We start from the raw sequence: 25297 nt of genomic DNA, 5'->3' as shown, positions 1-25297 counted from the left end.
ATAAATCCATGCACATAAGCCAAAAGATAGAGCCAGATGACAGTAATTAAGCACTTGGTAGCAAGTGCAGAAATTGGCCAAATTCATATGGTTAGATTACCGTAGTGCTCTTTTCATAGGGCTGCCTTTGACAACAGTCCAGAATGCATGTGAAAGGCAGGGCTTTAGGCAATTTTCAGTTGTGTTACCAGTCTTATGTCTGGAAGTGCTGACACTAACCTTTAAAACATTGAATGGTTTGTAATCAGATGATCTGAAGAACCCCTTCTATCTGTATGGATTTGTCTTTGCGACCCTATTCACACTCACCACTAAGGTCAGTCTAGCAGACAGGTACCCGAGATAGGGCATTTGCTTGGTGGCCCAAACCTCTGGAATTTCATTTCCCAATAACTCTGCTTGGCCTTTCTTGCGCCGTTAAGTAGATGACCCTAAAGACTTATTCACAACATCAAAATTTGTATTTATTTTTCATTGACCTGTATATGATTTTGTATATAGTTATTTTTATCATATCAATTGTTTCACGCTTCATTGCAAGCTAACTAGTGCAAGCTTTCCCTAAAAGTCAGAACCAGAATATGTGAAATAAATACTGTAACTGTGGCTTATTGTACATACTGAAACCAGCAGTCACTACAATCCCAGGTCCTGTTCACAGAAACAGCTACCACATTACTGCATTGGGTGAAGCTCATATGAATATACCACTTCTGTACATCATAATTACTCTGGTTCCCATGATGGCTGTAGCATTTTTTTCAGTTACTGATATGACTGGACAACTAAGACAGGCGCCCACAGAGAATTTACACAGAACTGCTGGTTTACAGAAATGGTGAGCCCAAACAAGGTAGCAGGGCTATGATCTTCTGTGAATTGAGCAAGTAAAAATGGTACATAAACACACCATTAAATTTATTTGATAAATGCATGGTGTTAATTAGTAAGAGTGAATCTAATAGTGCCTTCTTGAGAAAGTCATGCCACCTTTGGCCAAAGTATCAGCTGATTTCCAGATGTAGAGAACATTCCACCAAACTAAGACAGACGTTTTTAAATAAAACAAAATGATATATTGTATTAAATGATTGAAAAAATTAATGTGTAAAGGCAACTTCATTAAAAAAAAGTTTTTATGGATGCAGTACATATAAAGTAGTATCTGACCACAGCAGCTTGAATCTGCTAAAAACATACTATTTATGCCAGAATGGGCTTCACATTTAAGCACTGAAGGTTGTTTGGTGTAGGTTTTTTTTAACTTTTATAGTTGCTCATTCAACATTCATCAAGAAAGGCAATAGAAATCAGTTACCTATAGTAAACTATGATTTTATTGCAATGCTATTTTATTGCTGTAAACCACTTGGAGATTTTTTGTCTTGAAATGGAATGTATTGCATACCATTTCATAATTACAGCAAGGAAAGCTTGCCAGTAAGTTCACTATAACTTGCTAACATACGTTTTCCCCTTGTGTGCAGTAAGTTGGTTGCTCTTACTAAAAACTTTTTACATAATTGTTACAAAGATTGCAATCCTAGCCCCATTTACCTGGAAGAAAGTCCCACTGAATTCAATAGGGCTTACAACAGAGTATACATTGTTAGGATTGTGCTGTTACTGGAAGATGTGAGTGCTATTACTGTAGAAACATTAAAGGTCATTTTATTTTCATAATAACAGGCAAATTTGTTAGACCCATTCTCATTTAACTTTGCTGAATTAAATGCTTAGAAAATAGTGTTAGGTACACAACTACTGAATGTAATGGGATTTTTTAAAACTACAGGTGTCTATGCATGAAAACATGTAGGAAAAAAGAATGAAACATTCAACAGTAACTTCACAAATTCAACATTATGCCTTTAGCCCCTCATAGAAGTTACTGTTATCTCAAAATGAAATGAAAAATAAAAATCCATTTTATTGTTTACCCAGATACAAAAATACAGTACAATATGATGAAGCAAGGCATCCACCAAGAACATTCAGCAAGTTAAGAGATTTTCACACTAAATACTTCATTACATTTTCCCTTCTATTCACAAAAGAATTAAAAGACAAATGCACAAATGGGAAAGCTATGTTTCTGTCTAAATGTAACCAAAGGAGCAGCAGGCGATTCTGTAAGGAAAAGAAAAACAATTTTGTACTTCCAAGGTTCTTCATGCTGCTCCTTGGGCAGGTAGGAAAATAACTCTACTTGGTGTAGCGTTCATGACAGAATTATTAGTTTAGTACAGTGGGCTTGGTAAAAGTTCATATTGAACAATAAAAGCAAGATTGTTGTAATCCTAAACATTGTTATCTAGAAGTTCCTACTGAAATAAGCAAGACTAAGTCTGTTTATGATAAAAGGAATAGATGATTCTATTAAGACCAATGTCTTCATCACAAACCAGATACCAGCCTTTACCTCATAGAGAATAAGCAATTTAAAAAGAGTTACGCCTTAAACTCCACTGAAATGGTTTATAATATGCTCAAGGTTGAAACATTCATTCATCAGTAAGTATTTTAGCTTTATTTATCCTATAAACAGGCATTTCAATGTAAACAAGAGAGGACAGAGTTATTTATTTTGATTTCACTGTCTGAAAAATTAGATAGTATTTGATCTAACAAGTTATCAGTAGGAAAAAGGTCGTATCAGTGCATCTACAATTCCTCATTTGGAAAAAGGGAGGGGGGAAGAGTCATATCATTTTAGATTCTGAATTTATATAAAACAGATCCCCAGTGTATTATAATTCATCTCCAAGATGTTTCTTCCTGTAAGCATCACCTGTCAGCTTCTCTTGGGCTTCCTTCATGCCTTGGATGACTGTAATATTAAACATAAAAGTTGCTTAGTACTTGGTTTAGTTCAGCTGACATGAATAGGAGAGAAATTCAATCCAGTTTACATTTAAAACTTGCCTAATTCACATTTTCTGAGACAATATGCAAACCAAAACACAACCAACCTTCAAAGTTTTTACTTCTCTGAATTTTGCAGTGCAGTTCTCCAGGAAAATATGTACAAAAATGTATATACTAGTGTAAAGTGTGCATAAAAATGCATATATTGGTGAAAATAGCCTATAAAATGCATTATATTTTTTGCTGTGCAAAAAGGTGTACAGTGGACACTCGGGTTGCAAACGTGATCCGTACGGGAGGTGCATTTGCAACCCGTAGTGCCACGTCTGCGCACGCGCAGGTTGTGATTCAGCGCATGCGCTGAAACCCGGAAGTAACCCGTTCCGGTACTTCTGGGTTCGGTGCAGTGCGCAACCCGAAAACGCGCAACCTGGAGTGGCTGTAACCCGAGATACGACTGTATATCATTTATGCCAATGAATCTTCATGAGTATTTTTTTTAAAAAGAATCACAAATTGCTGTGGAAATTTGGAGAAAACATAAGAAACTGAGGGTGGAATTCAACATTGCACTATGACAAACACTCCATCTGTCCAAGCATTGCTCTCTCCTCCCACAGTCTGCTGCTCTGAGGGCGCTCCTCACTGCACCCCAGCCAATTTTGGGGGGCACAGGGGAAGGAGGGAGGAAAGCCTTGTTGTGCAAGGAGAATAACAGGGCTTGTCAGATGAACCCTGACCTATGAGAAAGCAAAACATACACATCCCCCCATTTCTAGAAATGCCTCCCATTTCTTAAACTCAATTATTCCATGATCCCCCTAACAGAAGATGTGAAAAAGAACAAGTCTGTCAAATCTTCTCTCTTTGCCAATACTCTGATGTAACTTAGAGTCTGACAGAATCCTAAACGTGTATGCTTAAACTTACAGCATTTATACACAATGGTAATGAGGTATAATTCAATATAGTTCTAAACTGTAAATTAATCAGGACACCTGTAGTGAAATACAAGTTGTCAGAGAGCTGCCAGGGCTACTAAAGCCATCTGAGATAAAGCCCAATTTTAATTCACATGTACCTTGTTCAGCATTGGTATAAAAGTACTTGTAGCTGGGGTTTCCTCTCTCATTTATGATCTCTGGGTGGATGTTTCCACTGGGATCTACAAAAAACAGAGAGAACATATTAAAACATCCATGTGATGACAACAGCAATGCAGTTCTCCAAGAGGGACAAGAAGCTGCCTCATGCCTCACCCATGAAAATGATTCTGGGAATGTAACCACCATCAGGACTAAAAGCTTCATCTTTGGGTTCCTCTTCATTCTGAAAGTTAAAATGATAAAGTAAAGAACATTAGGACTATCTCCATGGAAATCTATCTTTATTGCTTCTATACGTATAACCAAAGGGAAGACCCACAGCTCTGTGGAAGTGCAATTGCCTTGGATGCCAAGTTTCTTAAGCTCAACCTTTGGCATTTCAAGTACGGAGATCCATTCTGCAAGATGGATGCCACAGTTGGATATCACCCCTCGAAAGAAGGGCAGGTCACTGCATTTGCTCATCAGTAATATTTCTTACTGCAGACTATTACTTTCACAATAACAGTTTGTTTGTTCATTCATTCAACATCACAGTGGTACCTTGGTTTTAGAACAGCTTTGTTTATGAACAACTTGGAAATAAAACCCTGCAGACCTGGAAGTAGGTGTTCCGGTTTGTGAACTTTGCCTTGGAAGCTGAACATGTTCCACTTCCTGTTGAATGTGTTCTGTTTGTAAATTGAGTCCCCCACTGCTAGTCAGAGGCTTCCTGTTGAGTGTGTCGGCTGTTGAGTCCCGAGCACCCACGCAAAACAGAGGTGATATTTGGAGCTTTCGTTTTTGCTATTTTTTATTTTTTGCGTTTTTGTTTGTGTGGCTTTTTCGTTGTTTTGACTGTGACTTGTTCTTCATTTTATGGCACTGACTTGTGACTGTGGCTTGTGACTTCGTTTTTGTGACTGTGTGGAACCCAGTTCAGCTACTGATTGATTGTGTGACTGCAGAAATGGATAAAAGCCCGCCCCATCCAAACAATGACTATCATCAGTGCACATAAGAATAAAAATTAATTTTATTTTTTATCTACAATACTGTCTCTTTTATTTTATAGTACAGTACATTGATTATTGCTTTCAGTTTATGGATCAACGGTCTCGTTAGTAAAATTCATGTTAAATTGCTGTTTTAGGGGTTGTTTTTAAAAGTCTGGAATGGATTAATCCATTTTGCATTACTTTCTATGGGAAAGCACGCCTTGGTTTTGGAACGCTTTGGTTTTGGAACAGACTTCCGGAACGGATTACGTTTGGGAACCAAGGTCCCACTGTATTAAGGATGTGCAATGTAAAATAAGGATAAATCAATGGAGGTGTCGATGTCCCCTGAAATACAGAGAATGTTTTATGTTTGCTTTCTGTGTCTTCATAAATTGTCTCAGAAAGTTCTAAGGAAGAATATGGGAAAATGCTTCATTTTAGTATCTTAGCAACCATCCAAATGAAACTTACCTCAAGGTTGACCATCACAAAATTATGGGCAAGCTCTGAGATTTCCTTAGATTCCGAAAACTTTGGTTTTAAAGCTAAGAAAATCATAGAAAGGAAAAATTAATCAGGAAAGAGAACAAGTGTCATAATTCTTACACACATGTTTCTAATCACAAGGGGCCCTAACCCAGCTAAATCAGTCTTGTGGGATCAATTGCCTCATACCTAACTTGCACTCTAGATTTCAGAAGGACTTAAGCATGACTAACTTTAGTTAGATCACAGCCAGAATCAGTCATCAAAATCCTCGCATTTAAATAAAAAGAAACAGAAACAGTCCTTGTTACTTTTGTTAATATACCTAACACAAAGAAAAAGTGATACAAAACAGTTGTATAAAAAGCCCAAGAAACATTAGTAATGCTCTGTTTTTTTCAGTAAAAAACACAAAATAAATGGTCACGCTTGAACTAAAAGTATTTTTACATTTTCATTGGTGTTTGAAGTAAGTTTGTTCATCAGTGTAGTACATGTATAATCTTTACTCTCTGAACTTTGGCTCACAGAATCCAAACAGTAAAGGTTTGGGCAGCTTTTCAAGTGGCATTTAGCTACAGCTATATCTAGGGGGGGGAACCCTACCTTATAATTAGTTTAGTTATGAAGACAATACATACATGCTATACTCTCTGTAAAATTACACTTTCTCCTACAAATGTTATATATCTATCCAATTAGAAGATGCTGATGTGCTCTCAGGGAATGTTAATTTATCTTACCTTTGCAAGCACCACACCAGGATTTGTGAATGATTATCATGAGAGGCAACCCACTAAAAAAAAGACATTGAAATGCACCATTAATGTACTCCAATACTCTTAAGACTTACTTCTGAGTAAACATGCACAAGATTTTTCTATAAGGCACAACTGCAGAATGAAATCTATAAAAGGAAGGGGGTTCCATTGTAGCTTCATTAACATTAAAGATTTATTAAGAACAAGGTTAATACCGGTATGTCTTACTCTTTTATACCTAATAAAAGATTAGCCAACTGTCCACCTTACAGGAAAAGGAGGTCTAGTTTACTCAAGTGATTTCACCTTTAGATATGCAAGTGATTTATAGGATTAAACCTGGAATTCACAATGTGAAAAGCTTTCTTAGGCACTACTATGTTTGTCAGAGGTGCGGTAAAAAAAAAATAATCCAAGCAAAACTAAAAGGGGGATGGGGAGAAATATTTGTAGGTCAAAGAGCTGCACACTAAACTCTATGGACAATGACTAAGAAGGGCAAGTCTTTGCCTTAATCGCCCAGCCATCTTTTGCCAGCCCTCACTCACATTGCCCATTTAGCCAATGTTACATTTTTGCACATAACCTGCTTTGCGCACAACCCACATATACTTGCTATAATTATTTTGTTGTGCCTTATGGGAGGACTGGGGAACTTGTGGTCCTCAATACATTGTTGGACTCCAACTCCCATCATCCCTGACTATTAGCCATGGTGGCCGGGGCTAATGGGAGTTGGGGTTCACCAACACCTGCCTTGTGAAGGACACTGTACTCACCTGGGAAAGAATCCCTTTTTATGTTACCTTATTAAAACACCAGAAGAAAACATTTATAATGTCTTACTCCCAAGTAAGTGTGCAAAGGATTATAGCTCTAGTGTAGGGGTGGCTAACCTCTGGCTTGTAGGCCAAATTTGCCCCACCATTCCTCCCCATTTGACCCATGAGACTGCTTCCCTCCAAACCATGTCCAGCTGCCCCACACTTGACATCACATGTCCTGGATGGATCCTGCATCAGCTGCTTACACAGCTGATCCCTGCAGAAAGCAAGACTGAGCATCAGCTGATGTGCAAGGAGTTCAGTGTTGCAATAAAGAAGCCAATTTTCCAAAGGTCTCTACATTTGTGAGCTAGTTGGGTTTTTCATCCAAAGTTCTTGTCCACAGCACAACTGTAATGGAAGAATGTCAGCTCCTGTTAATGGCACAATAAGATAGATCATAGCTGGATCCCTCTCCAAAGCATGCCAGAGCTCTGGCAGAGGTCACCTTTACAGTTGGCCAAGGAAAGTGTAATTAGTCCCAGAACCTTTGAAGTTGAAGGCTTCTAACTCCTCACTGGAAGATGCATGTCAGGTATAATAGCTGCGCACAGTAGCAGCCTGCATGCAGTGGTGGAGCCATCATCTCAACATTAGTGCTACTGAAGCTGCGGGCTGTACATACGTGCTGGCAGGAGGACAACATTGACTCCACTGGTGCATCCACCCTGATCTTGCTACCACCTCACCCCAGTCCGGTCCAGGTAAGCTGCAGTGACACCAGTGTAAGGAGTGTGGATCCACACAACCACACAGGCCACCTAGCTGGGACAGTTTCTTTCCTTCCTTTCCCAAATGCACCATGGCATAGCTGAGGAACTACTGTGGAAGCTGCTATTAGTTCCAAACACAAAATAAGCGCACTCTCCCCCAAATCTCAAACTCCTGACATTCACCTGTGAAAATCTATCCTCAAAATATGTCACACTAAAAGCTGGAAACAACAGAAGTTGAAAGGCACCATGTACCCAAGTGTTGTAATTATGACTACAGCCCTAATCGCTATTTCATTTCAAGCAGAACTGTACTTGGCTATACCAGTGATCATCACTAAAACATTTTCATATCAAAGCACAGATTGTCCCTTTAAAAGCATGTTATTCCCATGTGCTAACTTAAAAGCAATTAAAGAAGAGTATCAATTAATTACAGCAGCAGCATGAAATCCCAATTGTATGGCTGAACTCGACGTGATCAGTTTGTCATTCTCTGAATAATTTCACGTCTCCTTGTGTAAGGCTGGAGATCAAGTTCTTACAGAGGACTATTACTAATCTGCACCTTCAGGTTTTTAGGTTGTGACTGCAATTCTTTTGCTTAAGTAATCCAGCTCCAAACATGTTTAGACAGACCTAATTCTGCATGGGAGTCAACTGAGAGTTTTCCAGAATATTTTTTCCCCATTGGTTTTAATTTTATTAGAATTTTTTGAACAATACTAACAGAGAGGGAAAGTTCAACTTGAATTTCCTAGGACTTACTACAAAGTAAACTTGATTTAGGTTTGGACTATCTCTCTCATCAGAAGGGGAAAAGCAGCATATCACAACCTAAAGCAAATTTACTTTGGTATGGCAGAGGTTGTTTTTATGTATAAACTCTGCATCTTTGAGTGTAGCGATAAGCCAGGATGTTGTTTAATAGTAAGGCTAACCTTATGAAATTTACACCTCAGTTCACTTATTTGGAAGCAATTATTATGGATAACAGGGTAATTAACTACCAAATAAGCCTGTTTTAAGGTTGTAGTCCCACTTGCACATGATACCTGGCTGCTGCTTCCTTTTTCCCATCTTCCAGTGTCCTCCAGTGAATATGATCTCCAAAACCTTGAAAGAAAAGGGGGAAGATATGTTGCATAATTTAAAGCATCAATTACAGAAGATAAAAACAAATTTCTATATATTATCACATACGACGAAATAAATGCTTTTAGAATGGCAATCTAAGATACCATTCCTAGGAACATCAATGAAGTTTGAATTTATTCCAAAGCAAGCAATTCTCTTTCCTAAAGGATTTATACATATATTTTTATTTGAACTGAACTCTGAAAACAAAAAGGGCCCTGGAAACTGCCACTCTGAGCAACTCATGGCCTAGACTAGGGAAACTACTCTCTTGAAATCAACTATTTTTCCAATAGTAGATGCAAACTATAAGAATCGTATTTGTTATCACAGACAGCTTAGGGATGATCACACCCTAAACCTTTCTGCTTATTTTTTGCAAAGCACAGGCATTTGAAAACATCAGTAAAAACAAAAGAGGAAATAACAATTGATCTCTAACCTTTTCCAAATGCTTCCCCAGCAGAAACTGCGACAAGCAAATGGCAAAGCAGGAAAGTCGACAGCGCTGCTAACTGAACCTTCATGCTGTCTGCAAAGATCTTCACCAGGACAATTACTCCAGCTCTACACAACGATCCTCTTAAGCAATACAGTAGTATCAGATTAAACCAAGTCAGCTTCTTTGTTTAAGAGGAAGTGATGTTATCGGAAGGATATAGGAGGCGCTTCAGAGATTTGGGTCCGGGGTATTATTATATACACACATGTATAGTTCTCACGCTGTGCAGAAGAGTGTTTTTCTTTCTCCGCTCGGAATCTACGTAGGAATTTCTAAGTGTCTACGGAGTTGTTCGTTTCTCGTGCATTTCTAAAAGGCGAACTGTCCTAACTCTGGTCCGACAGCTCACGAAAGGCAACTGTAACATTAGCTCCCCAGTTCGAAGCACAGTCCTGCAGCAGGATTACTCTGATGCAAGTCCCACTGCGTTCAACGAAGCCTGTTCCCCAGGAAGAGCCCACGTAGGATTGGGGCCGTAGGCAAACTCAGTGGCACTTTGAAGGGGAAAGTCAGAAGTGGTGTTGAAACTCCGGTGAAATCAATTTTCAGCTTCATTATGATAAAAAGGAGGAGGTTGCGGGGGGGGGGTAGTAATCCCAAAACGCAAACAAGCTCTTTCCTATCATGCGCTACAAAAACATTAATATTCTTCCACCCCAAGCTAAAAAACAGCTTGTGCGCATTGCAAAAAAGCACCACTCCATTCCTGCTGGCTGCTCCTACGGATGACTACAACTCCCAGCATACATTGCTTCAAAGGCATTTTTTTTTCTATGTCCCTCTTCCCCACCCCCGGGCATGTCTATCCTGCTGCGCTCACTGCATTGCATTGAGGGCTGCCGTTTTATTGTCTAGGTAGGGAAAAACAGAAAGGAAGGACCAGGCTGTCCTCCGCCGCCGCCCGTGTTATGCAAACGAGCTGCGCTTTCTTCCAATCGGGTGAGGAGGGCGGGGCCATGGTCCCGTGGTCCGAGGCCTCCTTTCTCTGGGCCCCTTTCTATCCCCCCCACCTATCCGCCATCTTGTTCTTGCCGCGTGTTGCCTTCGGAGGGTTCTTCGGACTGAGGTGAAAACTTCCTGCTTGACCCCCTCCGCGCCCCGTTGCCCTTGCGCCCCTCACGGTCTCACAGGTCGAGATTGCGGTTCTTCCGCCCCACATTCTGCTGTGCGCGCGCGGAGCGCCATGGGCGGTGGGAGGGGCTGCTGGTGGGCCGAAGAGAGTGGGCCTGGCAACTGGTCGCCTGCGGGGAGTCCTGGCTCCGCTTGGGGACGCCTTCCCCGGGGTCCGGCACTTGGAAGCAGAGCTCCCCCCTGTCCGCCACAGCGCCCGTTCAAGTCCGTCCCCCCCGTCAGGGTTGGTGCGCGCGGACCCTCCACCGTGGAAACCTTTCCGCGACAGAAGCGGGCTTGCTGAGGACTAGCTCCACCTCCTCGCCCAAAGCACGTTAGGGCCAGCGGGATCCTGCGCTGGCCTAGGTCGCACTGCACCCAAAAATGTGGGTTACGCCTTGGACGCGGTTCCCATACCTGGGCGTACGACATTGAGGGGGCTTCCCTACTGCCCCTTAGTGTACTAGGGGTGTTTCTTTTTGGAGAATAAAGGCCATTTATTCCCTTAGGGAAGCCCGCACCCCTCATCCAACAGGAATTGGCATTGTGGAGCTCTTTCACCTTTCTGTGTAGATTTTACTTCTCGCTTAATACATTTCTGTGTTGCATCAGTTGCCATGTTTTAATTTTGGAGGCCTTGGGGTTGTTTTTTTTTGTTTTGTTCATTGCTTGCAACTGAACCTTCCTTTGCATCAAAGGCTGTATATTATCAGATTTGGTTCCTCTGCTATGCAGAGTTAGTTCTTGTTCACCCCGTTTTCTTTTTAAGGGCATGGTAACCTACACTTTGGATGTAATAATAGAAAAAGCATCTGTGAAGCTGCAAAATTCTGAAATAAGGAACATGCCTGCTGCTTTGCTGCTTCCAAAACTAAATGATGCAAATCTCCCCTTCCACAACTCCTTGATTTTAACACTCTCGGTACCAATAGTTTAATTTTTCTCTAATTCCAGTGAGGAAAATGGAGATGAGGCTCCTCTGCCAGAATGTTTTCCGCCATGTTGTGGTGGATTTCCTTGTTACCCAATTCTAGCCATTAGTTTTTCTTCTTCCAGGAAGTACTTTTGCTGATTCCACCTCTTTTGTAGATTTACTAAAGGTTCTTTAATTCAATGTTGAAATAAAGACCATTCCTGTTGTGTCTTTCTCTGCTTCTACTAATCTGACCTTTTTTGTACTCTCGGTTGAATCCATGTGGCTCTCTCATCACATTCCTGGATAAAACAAATTGTGGCTTGTTTCTGAAAACATTTCTCCTTTTTCAACCCACCAAAGGGATAGAGCTAGTGAGGGCCTTGAGAAAGGAAAGCCTTTCCATTTTCTTCATTGCCAAATGCTCAGCTACTTGTTATTTTCAACCTGCAGGAATTCTGGTTTGCAAAGTATAAGCTGCTGATTAACTTAGTTCTGTTTAGTTCAATTGCAGCATGACAACTGGTTATGGGTTAGAGAATAAAATGGCACACCCCAGCTTTAACTTTTACTGAAGTATGCATATGCTACTTGATATGGAATGTCATATTTTAAAATAAAATGAAAATGAATCTGACCCATATCCCAAAGTAAACACATTGCAGACCGAAGTGCTAGGTTTTTAATAGTTATTTGACTTATGTGTTGCTGCTGGTTGATAACTTTCTCTGTCCTGGTCCTAGACATGGTTGCATCTTTGGGACTTAATAGTGAGCAAAAACATAGATCTAAGCAAATGTTTCAATAAATCTCATTTAAGCAGATAAGACATGGGGTTGATTGGTCAAGTGTTTGTACATAAAGCGTGTGGTATGTAACATAGGAAAGGCTCAATGACTGTATATTTTCATGATTTGATTGCTTGCTTCCTCATTTGTGTACTAGGACAAAATGCTCAAGTTGGCATTTCTATAATTCAGTAAATGCATATTAGTAGTTTGTATTCTGAGTACGAAAACATAATGGGTCAATTTTGCTTGCTTGTATATGCGTTTCGGATTAGGGCTGTGTTTTTATCATCGCAAATTATCTTATACACACTTTTTGGACCCAATGGCTGATATTCAGCTTTGTACTGTTATGAACATTCTGTCTGTGCAAGCATGTCAGCTTGCCAGGTGGAACAATTCTCCCCTCGCCTTGCCCTACACACTACTTTGGGGTTCTCCTGACCCTTCCCGAACTAATTTTAGGGAGTTCTAAGAGGGAGGAGTGGGAGAAAGCCTTGTGCAAGTGGAAGTCCTTGACATGGCTTCTGCTGATGGAACATGTTAGGTGAGTCCCTTCCATCATAAATATTTTCAGAAAAAGTGAGCTTGCCTTGTAGATTGATAATTCTAGAGTCATATCTTCTCTCAGCTATAAAAGTCACCAGGTAGCCTTGGACAAGTCACTGTTTCTTAGTGAAAGTGGTTACATATAGATGTACAGTTACCAGGCAGTTTCCAAGATTCTTTCTCACATGCTCCCAACTTCCTCATATACACTATCATGACTAACAAACGTTATGTAGATGGAATTGCACAGACCAAGATGTGGCACCATGCAGATAGAGGCAGGCTCAGTTCTCAATAGCTTCTGTGTGAAAAAATAAACAGTTCAGTTTGGGATATGGAGGGCAAACATTCCAGATACTGTATAGGGATTGTCCTGTCAGATGTCAGATTTAGCATGTGTGCGTGTACATGCACACTGGTATTCCTAAGTGCATGCCTTTACTTTCTCTCATGAGCAAATGGCAGCTGCTCATTCCTGTGTGGAGAAGCAAGTGCTGGGAACCATGATATGGTGACTGCAAAACCAGTTACCGGCTGCAGGGATAGGGGTAGTGTGGAAAGCGATGTCTCTTCTTGAAGGCAGTCCAGGGGCAGGAAGGTGAAGAGCCAACATGATTTCAGTGCTTTTACACCCACACCCAGATATAGTTTGAGGAATTGGAAGACAGGTAATGTATCATTTATTGATCAGTTGTTTTTGTGTATTCAGATACAGATGCTTGGTATTTTGAAAGACAGTGAAGTAAAAATTATTAAATAAAACTGAATATGTTATAAGCATTTATGTTGTATGTATTTATTTTTCAGATAAAGCACGATGAATCAAGAAAAGCTGGCTAAACTTCAGGCGCAGGTCCGAATAGGTGGAAAGGTATGAATGCTAGAATATAACTTCCCCCATTCCATTTATAATTATTGCATGCGTGTAAATAGAAATGGATATATATATATATATATATATATAATATAAAAGTAATACATATGTAAGTATTTTCCATAATTTAGGGTTTTGTAGGGAATGTCTGTGTTCCTCAGGCTATTGCCCATTCTGATGTGCTCAGGCTGTTTCAGAGTATATAACTCTAGTACTGGTGGCTACATTCTTTCAAGAAGAAAAAGGTTCATATTATATTCTTGAACTGTTTTCTTAAAAGATGGGCATTTTTTTCTACAAAGGCAGCATATTATGTAATTTTGAATCAGTGTATCTTAGGTGCTGAAGGAGTTGTTACTGGTATTTAGACACACAAGGCTGAAAAGAGGAAGGGCAGTAGAAATGGAATTGGTCCTTGCAGCAGGAGATGCATTGTGGTCTGAGGACCACCACCACATTGCCTCCTTAATCCCCCATGAAAACTGTCCCTGAATCAAGCCTCCATTCCTTGGCGGCAATAAGTGAGAAAATTTGGAGTGGAAAGTTAGAGTAGGATTATACAAACTAAACATTAGTGAAACAAGTTCTTGCCTAAAAAAAACAAACACCTCTCCTACTGCAGTACACGTATTACATTTTTAGGTACTTTGAGATTATTTTGTTGTTTTTGATGAGCATTTGTGTTAGATCCATTTTTCTTCCTCTAGGAACAATGGTTTATTTTCTCCATTCTGTTTCTTAGGGTACAGCTCGTAGAAAGAAGAAGGTAGTCCACAGAACAGCCACAGCTGATGATAAAAAGCTTCAGAGTTCACTCAAAAAATTGGCAGTAAACAATATTGCTGGGATTGAAGAGGTACATCAGTATAAAACATTTTCAGTCATATCTCTGTGATTTCCCACAACTGATCACAGGAATAATGTGAAATCTTTCTGATTTAAAATGGGATTATTTGGGGGGGGGAAGCTTGGGGCCTGTGGGCCAAGTCAGGCCCCCTAAGGAGAAGTGCCTAGCCTCTGGCAACCTTACTTCATTTTAAATGAGGTGTGGCTTAGAGTTTGTTGTGATTTCAGTGTGTGTGTGTGCATTGTTTGAGAGATCCTTTAATATGATGTCTTTTGGAGTTTCATGCATGATTTCCCTTGTATGACTGAGGACATTTGTTCCATAACTTTGTGTGGGATGGTGCAGATATTACAGGGTCTGAACACCCATGGAAGGGGCAGTTTGTGTGACAGAATACATACCCAGTCCACTTCTACCTTTCCTACCTTGCTCTCTCAAGATTCAACTTGACATCTGATGAAGTAGGCTGTTGGCTATGAAAGCTCATGCCAATTTGCAATAAAAAGCTTACTAAGAAGTAATCTCAAGGTGCTGACAAATAAGTATCTAACAACAACAACAACTTCCATATTACATAAATCAGGGTATTTTAATTATGAGAATGAGCAGTAGAAAGTATTGGCTCACACACAGCCTCCTTTGCTCCCCTGCTCCCCATCCCCTTGTTCTAATATGAGGGAAGAGTAGAAGTGTCCTGTTCTGGCTTGCAGCAAATTGTGGTTTATCCTCAAAACAATGATACACACAAACCGTGGTTTATCTTCACCTGCTGTGCTTTTGGGATCTTCACTTGACAGCACACTATGGGTTGCTTCAAACTAGAAGCAGAAGCTTTACTCTCACCTCATGTATGAAATAAGAGAGAATGGTTGGAGGGCATGTGCAAGCCTGACGATTGGCCCTGCTCGTTCTCTAAAGGACAAACTATGTTTTGACATGTCTGAATTAAGATACATATAAGATGCAAAGTTTTAATTGGAAAACACAAGTCAGATTGTTGCTTAACTGTGATCCTGGGCACATTTACTTTGAAACAAGTTCCTTTGAAACAAAAGGTTTTATTCTAAGTAACTTTACGTCCCTTTTCTAAAGGCATTTTGTATGAAAGTAACTGGAGTCTTCTACATGAGTAAGTAGAATCTTTTTGCCCCACTACCTATAGGTGGAAATGGTATTATGTGGAATGGTATTATATTTGTTTCCTATATTACATTTTTTTCCCCAAAGCAGCATGCATAGAGTATCCAGGCAGTCTTCCATCTAGAAACTGGCTGGATCCAGACCTGCTTAGCTTCAGCAGGGTCTAGGCTATGATAGGGAGCCATTCCTTCCACTAGGCAAGTTGCTTTAAGCAGATGTTTGAGAGAGCAGGAAAACAGCTGATATCTTGCTGTAACAAGTCTTGTTACTGTGTTGAGTGTTTTGGCCCACTTCCAGAGGACAGCACTGTTCTGTAGTGGTCACTGTGTTCTGAAGAGGACATGATGAACCTCAAGATGGACTGGAGAAAGAGTATGGGTGGCACTTGGACATGGTGTCTATATAGGAGCAATATATAGGAGCATTAAACAAAGGGCAGAGTGGAGTGCTATCAGGGGACACCCATCATTTAAACCAATTTGAAAGTCATGGTTTCTCCAGAATTGTAGTTTTGTAGATCCTCAGAGCTCTTTGTTATTTTTGTGAGAAAGCTGAGGATATATCAGTGCAGTGGCATAGCTCAGTCTTTCGCAATAATCATGTGCTTTTTCAGAAAAACATCAAATATACAACATTTCTGGACTAATATATAGTGCTCATTTTCAGACATTTGTGTACATGCATATCTGATTGAGCATAGCATAACACACCCATAGTATAATAGTGTGCTTTTTTGTTTTTTGAAAAAAAGCACCAAGTTTGCACCATCTGTGGACTAATAAATAATGGTCACTTATATAAAGTGCAGAAATGTTTGACTATGCCACTGTATTATATTAGTTTCCAGACTTCTTTGCAATGGAGGGAAAGCAAGGGCAGTTAAAACAGGTTTGAAACAAGTTTATTTTTGTATTGTAAAGATGCCTTATGCCTATATGCCTTATGTTTCTTAGCTTTGAAGTGTAATAGTTTATTTTAGATGTACAAAAGTGTGATATTTACATCAAAATTCCAGAGTATGAAAGCTGTGCCTCTCATTTCTTTTTTTATCTTGAGAAATGTTACTTTCTTTTCATATTGTTTTTGGAACTGGTATGACTTAGTTAAATGCTTAGGAAGCCGATACAAAAATTATGTGTTAATCTGAATTCTTATTGCTTTACAAAATCTTACACTTCCAACTTTTTGTGTAATTTTAAATTATATACATTGATGATAGTGTTTATAAATCTCTTTTACAGTTAGTCAGGCCTAAAATTAGGCGTGCAACTCCTTAGAATGGATGCTAACTATTACAAAATAAAAAAAATCTTGGTGGTTCTTTTCTTCCTTGATAGTACTTTTTAAATAGTAATTAAGATGCATGAATTTTAATAAATCTATGTTTAAAACAGGTGAATATGATAAAAGATGATGGAACAGTTATTCATTTCAACAATCCCAAGGTCCAGGCTTCGCTTTCTGCAAATACATTTGCAATTACTGGTCATGCTGAAGCTAAACCAATTACGGAAATGCTGCCTGGCATCTTAAGCCAGCTGGGTGCTGACAGCTTAACAAGTCTCAGAAAGTTAGCTGAACAGTTCCCAAGGCAAGGTAGGTATCCCTGTCTGAGACATCTCTCCTGAAGATTTTGAAACATGGGGCTGGTTTTTTTCATCCTTGTTAGCATAAAATTCCTGATCAATAGTAAGGGTCAGCTTTTCTTACTCTGAGTAGCTTTTCTTGTGCACAGGACTTTCTGCTTTTTATTCCACCCCCCCCCCCCACATTCCTAACTTCACTAGAGCATTTCTAATAGTATAGAACAGGGACATCCAACTCCCAAGAGACTGCGATCTACTCACAAAATAAAAAACTGGCAGTGATCTGCCCCTTTTTTGGGGGGGGGGTTAAGGTCAAAGTTGTTGAGCTTTTTTTAGGGCTCCATCTTTCCAGTGATCATGCGGAAATGCTCTTGCCACCACAAAGGAAAGTGAGCTCATGATCGACCAGTAGATCCCGATCGACCTGTTGAACAACCCTGGTATAGAACTGTGCAATTCTGTGAATGTTTATTTAGAAGTCCCACTGTGTTTAGTGGACCTTGTTGATAGATAAGTATGCATAGGATTGCAGCATTTACTTACTATCAAGCTTTCCATAATTTCCTTATTATTGATGATGATAATAATGATTATTATTATTATCATTATTTGTATCCCACCCTTCACCCGTAGATCATCTCAGGGCGGTTCACAACATAAAAATACAAGATAAAAACATAAAGTAAATAATAGAAACAAGGGCGGGGACCCAGAACAATAAATCCACTACCCCTTCCCTTACTTCCCTCATTTGTAATAACTACTGTATATGGTTACCTTGTATTGCTTTGTTCTTTCCCCAAACCATTAACTAAAGGCTTCTAAATGTGGGAAATGCTTTGAAAATTGCATTAACTAACAGATAGCTATGTCAATGTACTTTGGAGCACCATGAACAGAATGTTGTAATGGAAGGAGAAAATGAAGGTTTGGCGTATAACCTGAGTGTTGAACTTGTGTCTGATTAAAAACTGTATAATGTCAGTCTGATTAAAGACTTAACAACACAATCCTGTGCCTGCCTACTCAGAAGTAAGTCCAGTTGACATTAGTCGGACTTGCTCTCAGATTCATGTATAAAGGGAACTATCACAGATGCTGCTTTTCGAGAGCTCAGGGTGGCAAACATTGTTAACCCTATTTTGTCCTCTTAGTAATCTTATAGGGAAAGTTAGGCTGAAAGATAGTGACTCCCCTGGGGCCATTTAGTGAGTTTCATGACAGGGTACATTGAAAGGTAAACAGTTCTCTTTTTTATTATTATTTTTTATTAGGTTTATATACTGCCCTTCATCATAAGGTATCAGGGTGGTTCACAGAATAAAATCATGAAGGCAGTTCCTTTATCACTTGACACTGGTACAGAGCAGTGGAAGCTATTATAAAAATATTTCTGTGATATCCTAATAGAAGAACTAAAAAACCCACCATGTTGGTTACAAACATATGGATTTTCTCACATACTTCTATTTGAATTATCTCTGTATTAGTGAAACTTTCCTCAGTTTTTTGTATTGCAGCCCAAAATCCCAATCCTAAAACTTGCTCCGTTGGCATTTAGGATGTGAAGTAATAAAACCTACATCAGCATAGACTGTAAAGATTTTACACTGAGAAAGCATACTGGGTAGACTGTTATGTGGAAATGTTGTAAAATGTCAAGTATAATTCAGGAGAGATGCTTGCTGTTTGACTAAATTGGAGATACAGTTGAACCTCGGGTTTTGAACGTCTCCATTGACAAATGTTTCAGAACCTGAACGCCGAAAACATGGAAGTAAATGCTTCCGTTTTTGAACGTGCCTTGGAAGTTGAACTTCCGAGGCGGCTTCTTGTTTGAGTTTTCAGTTTTCAAACATTTCAGAAGTCTAACAGTCTTCTGGAATGGATTACAGTACGTTCAAAAATTGAGGTTCTACTGTAATATTCTGTGTATTGGTTATTTTGTGTTAAATATCACAGGGTGTATGGCATCACCGGTTGTGTGTCTGCTGCACTACTTCTAAAGAGGTTTTATTCAGTCAGAACCAGTAATTGTTGCCTATAAACATTTGAGTGATAATTTCATAGAAGTTTGCAAAAATAATGATTCTGCTTGTAGTTTATTAGTTTTCCACTGCCACTGTTTGCATAAAACCTATTTTATTTGCAAAGTTGCACTTATTTTTTGTGTCGTAAACTGTGACCTTTTCCTTATACATGCTGAATTTGTTTCTTAAATTGATAGAATTTTGTTAATTACTATATCAATAATTGTATTTTCTTTTCTAGTGTTGGATAGCAAAGTACCAAAATCAGAAGATATTGATGAAGAAGATGATGACGTTCCTGGTAAGATTACTCTGCTTAACCTTTAAATTATTTAGTGTGTATCTGCTTGACTGAGCACGTGACAATGTTTTTGTTAATTTGAGAATTTACTTGGTGGGTTAATCAGATAAATAGGAAAAGTGCTTAATAAGAATTGCATGCTGTACATCCTGGAGCACATAACTGTCACGGGACCAACCCCAGGAAACCACAAGCTTTTGCAGAAGGATTTGTATCTGCTGCTGTGCCTTTGGTTCCTAGAGACTTAGGCACCTCTCAGATGGGGTGAGAAACTTGACTAGTGGATTCTGTGAGGGAATAATATTTTTAAGAACAAGCAGAAAAAGAGGTTTACTGTAATGAGTAGAGGGCGGGGCTATTAGTGGTTGTATCTGTGTTGTATAATCTGTCTTTCAAAATCCTTTTAAATATTGCTCATTACATAAATTAAATGTTGGGTTGAGTTTCAGTCATTTAACCCCTCAATTTTTTAGAAGGGTCTCACACACGACTGCAGTCATTTTGCAAATAGGTCTCGAGATTTCATGAAGCATAACCATCATTGGTGAACATTTGAGAAATTAATATTAGGCAAAATACAGGTTGCATTTGTTGATTGCAGCTCAGAAGTCAATTGTCTATAAGCCATAGTTGTTGTCATCCCAATTTGATTAGGGTTTGCAGTCCCATGCATCCTGACATGAGAGTGAACTCTTGTACGCAGGGTGGCTTACTTCCTTGTAAGCAAGCATAGGATTGTGCTATAGATCATTTTTGTTTAATGCCTACATGTTTGCTGGCATAGCAACAGATGTCAGTCTAGGAGCTGCCATGTTGCCCAATAGCAGGCATAGGAAGAGACTAACAGGATTATTTTTCCAGTGCTGACCAGATGTAATTGTAAGTCACCCCATAGAAATACTAGGGCCTAGTCACCATTAAACAAAAGAGAATGTCTTGTAATTGCTTGTGGTTTTGAGATAAAAATGATGTAGGAATAATGTTCATTATGCCATAGTCTTTTAGATAAAACATACATTTTAATAAAAAGATTTCTCTGGCTCTCCTATTGAATGTTACTGTATTATACTTTCCATGTTTTTCAGATCTTGTAGAAAACTTCGATGAAGCATCAAAAAATGAAGCTAATTAATTCATTAATAGTTCTGGAAGTTGACATGGACTAGATTTAAGAAATCAGCTGTGTGGTTCCAAAGTTTTACAGAAACAGTGAACATTACCCGTTTAATAGTTCAATAATATAAAATATTTTGTATTTTAATTATGCTGCTTGTTCAGCATTTCCTGTTGGTTGATTTTTGCATTTTGCACTTACTCCCAGGATCTACCTTTTCAGTTAAAAAGGAGAAAAACAAATAATACATTTTCAGTGCAGATTAAGGGGTGTGTGCATGTGTGTGTATGTGTGTATGTGGCTTTGCGTACAGTGGAGAGGAAATCGCTGAACAGATCTATTCGACTTTCCCTTCCCCCTTGAAAGTAGAAATAAAATGAGTCTTTAACTTGGTTAAAGGAACCTTTCTTGTTGCAACCAAACAGTTCACATACAATAGTGATAACTTAAGTCTTGCTTGTCTAAATTTCATGAACTCCAGAAACCATTTACTAATTTACATTTGAGTTTAATTTTCTTCATTAACTATTGTATTTACATTTGTATTTCTCTTCCATATTCACAGTGTATATGTGCAGTTTTCCACCAGCCTCTTTTTGATTCTAAATTGTACCAAAGACAGGGTATTAATTAACAAACATGTTTGTTGCAACATTTTTAAAAAAATTATATACTTAAGAGCTTGGTTTTCCCCATCCCTTTTAAAACTATTCACTCATTCACCTTAATAATTAACTTGGGTTGCATTCACATGTTATGGAGTAATCTACTTTGCCTTGGATAAACAGCCTATACTGTGAAGTCCTGCCTGTTTATGCCATGCAAGTGTCAACCCTGCTCTTACGGCATAATTTTTGTAAAAATCTGTAAGAAGCCTAATTATATTCTTGTTCTGGGAGAAGATAAGAATGCCCTAGACTTTGATAAAGGTTGGAGGCTACAGTCTACTCAAGTGCTGAATCAAATGCCTTGTTAGCTTCTCTTTGGTACAATTACCGGTAGCTGTTTTTCAGACACACCTCTCTTCAAAGCGTTGAATGCTGTTTGACCCTTTTCATCTCAGATAAGCAGTGCCTGTGGGCATATTTTCCAGTGGTGTTGCTTACTTTTAGGAGGAGTCTGTCTCATATCCTCTGTTTTTCAGTAGGAGATAGTGCATCATGGTGCACTGTAAAATAATTTTATTGGAAGAGGTAAAACTGTTGTGGATGTTACCAGACAGCTCCCAAGAGCATATCAGCCGCTGTCTTATTTCAGGACACTAGAATCTGGAAGTGTAGTTTGGATTATACAGAACGGACAAGGAAAGTGCCATTGCTTGTATTGTGTTGTGTTTTGCATAAATTGTCCAGCAACAGGCTTAAAACATTAATTTTGAGGTTTGGAACCTGTTATCTGCAACCTACTTTGGGTGAATACAATGGTTACAGTCACTTTTGAAAGCAAAAGCCCCCCCTCTGGTGGCGCAGAGGATAGTGGCTATATCACAGGTACAGTGCAGTATTTTCTGAACCTTCCTTCAAACTGCTCAATGTGAAGCTCTTCCTAGCGGTTCTTCAAAGGTGATTGGTGTAATGCAGTTGAGCATCATTTTAACCTTTGTCAAGGGCAGCTGTGGCACAGGAAAGCCATCTTTCTTACCTTTCTTTGGTGTACTTTTGAGACATATCTGCTTTCTGTGTATATACACCCAGCGACTATAAAGTTTGAGGCTATCAGTATGTCAGCATTCTAGTGACATCAAGCTGAACCACGAAAGCAGAGCTTTTAGTGGTTTGTCACCTGGACTGCTCACTTGATTTTATAGATTTGTTTGGTTTTCTTGTTCTATTTTATATAAAACGTGGATCTTAATAAAATAATTCAAAAGAGGCAATGTTCCCTCTTGTGTGTTATCTCCTCCTAACAACAACACTAATAGAGGGACAAAACGTGGTTACAGGTGATGCTTTAACCAGCAGTACACTTGCCATGCTATATTTTTGAATATTTCTTCTTTCTGCACATGTGCAAATAATAGGCATAGTTCCTTTAAGCATATTTGCTGTCCCATGAGACAGCAAATGAACATGTAGAAACATTTTTGCAGAGAGCTTTTACTGATCAGTATGGCTGAAGTTCATATAATTTCACAGTTATTCTGTCCTTATAACTAGCATTTTTAGTTCAGCTGTTAATAATTTACTTAATGATGATCTGAAACATAATTTCTTGTCCAGAATTAGGAAATATTTCAGAATAGTAAAGGGCAGGCATTTGGAATAAGTTTCAATTCTTTTTACCAACAAAACGCACACCCACAAATCTCCAGCTTTAAACTTTCCTTTTGCCAATTTATTTGTAATCCTTATTCATACTTGTGTTTGGAAATCAGCAATTATCTTGCATAGTGATTACTTTTTACTGTATGCCAAGAACTGTTGACCACTTAATTGTTTTTTGCCGACGTTCTATAGCTTATTGAAACCATTAAACTGATAATAACTGAAGACGTGAACTATTAAGACTGTTCTGATACCACCTAGTCTCCTTTTGGCACTTGAGACCAACAGCCTACTGGAGCTGACCATCAAGGCAAACCTTCCACTTCCAGTGCTATGAGATGCATTGATTAGACACAGCAACACAGTTGTAGAGGGTTTGTTTGTTTTTTTGTTCATGTCAAATATTTGAGTAAATAATAGAATTTGTAACCCCCATAAAGTTTTCATTAATTTAGCAATGTACTGGCACCTATGATACTATGTAGTGTCTTGAAGGTTAAACAATTATTAAAGCAATTCATTGAAATATAAAATATGCGTTGCTGGCACCCTGATCTTAGACTTCTAAATGTTGAAGTACCGGTAAGTCCCATTGATGTGAATGGAGCTTACTTCTGAGTCTGTTTTATTTGAATCAATAGTCTAATAAACTGAATCAGTTTAAATAGGTTTTCCTATGACTCTTAGAACCAGGGGGCAGGATGCTGATAACCTCCACTATGAGTATACAGCTCCCTGGAGTGGCAGTGTCCTGAGGCCAGTTGAACCAGAAATGGGTGGTTTGGGGGAGGCCTCGGATCTGCCAGTTCCAAACCCTCCTTGTTCCCCTTGCACTGAGTGTACTTATTTTCCTTACCATTAATGCAGGGGTGTCTTAGCCATTGAGGCTACTGCTGCAAGGCGCCACGGCCTGAGGAGGGCGCCTGCGCCCTCCAGCCCCACTGGCTCTCGTCCACCTCTCCTCGGGCTGCAGACGCGGGTAAGCCGTCGGCGAACCTCCCGTCGGTGCTGCAGCCAGGGCTCCCTGGATGGCAGTGCTGCACCGCCATTTCGGCTGAGCAGGCGGAGGTGGAGCACAGCTGGCAGCATCCCCACCCACCCCTCTGTGCCCTCCGGCTGCCCGCCTCGCCTGGCCCTGCCCAGCGGAGTGTAAGTTTGGCGTCCCCGCTGCACCGCACCCTCCGGCTGCCCACTGTGCCTGGCCCTGCCTGGCAGAGCACGAGGGGTGCCGGAGGGATCTTCGTGCCAGGGCGCCGGATTTACTTAAGACAGCCCTACATTAATGAAAATAGGAAAGAGGTTGACATGAAGAGGAAATGTCGTAGGTCTACACCTGCCACATTCTCCCCTGGTCACAGCAAGCAGGCAGGGCTATGGTTGTAGCAGATACTCCACCACAGATCTCCACATGTGAATATAGGATTGCACTGTTAGCATAGTTCAACCTCAAGTGCAGAGAGCCATGATATATTTTAAACTCTGCAAAAGCACTTGCATAGTCCCACTTATATTTGAAACAAAGTATTAGATCATAGTACAGTTGACTCTCAGCTTACGCAGGGGTTACTGGGGTAGCCGATATAAAGCCACAATCGCCTATAGTCAAAACACACTCCTTACACTGCCAAACATACTCAAGGTCACTGAACGCTCTCCCTGCATCTTCCAGGGCTGTTCCAAGGTGAGTGAAATGTGGGTGGGACTGCCAATGCTCCCCCCTGATGCCCCTCTCTTATTTTTATGTGGTCAGATACATAAAGCTGAATTTGCACAAGTTAAATGTTTGTAAGTTGCAAGGCAACTAGTTTACTAGCTTGTTGGCAGCTTGTTTCCCAGCATCTCAGTAGAATCAATATATATTATTTCTGAAAGAATACATTATTTAGAACACGAAATTATATTACAGTCAGACCATTGGTTCATCTACTTCAATATTGATGAAACTGATTGGGTGGGGGGCTTCCAATGTTTCAGATAGGATTCTTTCCCAGCCCTACCTGAAGGTGCCAGGAATTGAACCTGGGATGTTTTGTACGCAAGGTGTGGGCTCTTCCACTGAGTTACATAGCCCGTCTCCGTAACCTGTGGAAACAAAAGAGCCAGAGAGCACACCTGAATGCTAAACATCTTACTGCTGAAAACCAGTTGCTGTGCATTTTTCATGAAATGTGGTTTTAGGACAATATGGTCTGAAGAATTCTGATTATGCCCTGTGTTTATGGCATCACATTCTGCTAGCATAACACTTATCTGTGCTGTAGTAACTGCAGGAGAACTTAGTTTCCCTTCCTGTCAGCATATGAACTTCATTTTGCCCATGTCCTTTTGTTTTATCCTGTGTTCTGTTCCTTCACAGATAGTAATTTGAGGGAAAGTGGGTTTAGGGATAGAAAGACTATATAAC

General features: G+C 39.6%; 2 protein-coding genes across 2 annotated transcripts; one reads left to right on the top strand and one right to left on the bottom strand.

Annotated features, from left to right (window-relative positions):
• Nucleotides 1-1905: 1905 nt before the first annotated feature.
• Nucleotides 1906-9789, bottom strand: TXNDC12 (thioredoxin domain containing 12). The gene is made up of 7 exons (XM_033152141.1): nt 9318-9789; nt 8794-8854; nt 6184-6236; nt 5426-5499; nt 4128-4197; nt 3950-4033; nt 1906-2830 (listed from the first exon to the last, which is right to left on the bottom strand). The coding sequence occupies exons 1-7, from the start codon at nt 9400-9402 to the stop codon at nt 2751-2753; spliced, it is 507 nt and encodes a 168-aa protein (XP_033008032.1). The 5' UTR covers nt 9403-9789; the 3' UTR covers nt 1906-2750.
• A 554-nt stretch (nt 9790-10343) lies between these two features.
• On the top strand, nt 10344-23426 carry BTF3L4 (basic transcription factor 3 like 4). Its single transcript, XM_033152142.1, has 6 exons — nt 10344-10443; nt 13545-13608; nt 14354-14467; nt 16993-17194; nt 19456-19515; nt 20601-23426. The coding sequence occupies exons 2-6, from the start codon at nt 13555-13557 to the stop codon at nt 20645-20647; spliced, it is 477 nt and encodes a 158-aa protein (XP_033008033.1). The 5' UTR covers nt 10344-10443; nt 13545-13554; the 3' UTR covers nt 20648-23426.
• The last annotated feature ends 1871 nt before the right edge of the window (nt 23427-25297 follow it).

The sequence above is a fragment of the Lacerta agilis genome, chromosome 6 (genome assembly GCF_009819535.1).
Source record: "Lacerta agilis isolate rLacAgi1 chromosome 6, rLacAgi1.pri, whole genome shotgun sequence".
NCBI classification, from domain to species: Eukaryota; Metazoa; Chordata; class Lepidosauria; order Squamata; family Lacertidae; genus Lacerta; species Lacerta agilis.
Note: the sequence above shows the minus strand (reverse complement) of the source record. Positions and strands in the feature narration are given on the sequence as shown.

Excerpts from the sequence above, each read along its gene's own strand:
- BTF3L4 (XM_033152142.1), top strand. The coding sequence starts at position 13,555 with ATGAATCAAGAAAAGCTGGCTAAACTTCAGGCGCAGGTCCGAATAGGT. Across the intron at positions 14,468-16,992 it reads ATATTGCTGGGATTGAAGAG|GTGAATATGATAAAAGATGA; the intron begins GTACATCAGTAT and ends TGTTTAAAACAG. Across the intron at positions 19,516-20,600 it reads AGAAGATGATGACGTTCCTG|ATCTTGTAGAAAACTTCGAT; the intron begins GTAAGATTACTC and ends CATGTTTTTCAG.
- TXNDC12 (XM_033152141.1), bottom strand. The coding sequence starts at position 9,402 with ATGAAGGTTCAGTTAGCAGCGCTGTCGACTTTCCTGCTTTGCCATTTG. Across the intron at positions 8,855-9,317 it reads TGGGGAAGCATTTGGAAAAG|GTTTTGGAGATCATATTCAC; the intron begins GTTAGAGATCAA and ends TTTTCTTTCAAG. Across the intron at positions 4,198-5,425 it reads TTGTGATGGTCAACCTTGAG|AATGAAGAGGAACCCAAAGA; the intron begins GTAAGTTTCATT and ends TTTAACTTTCAG.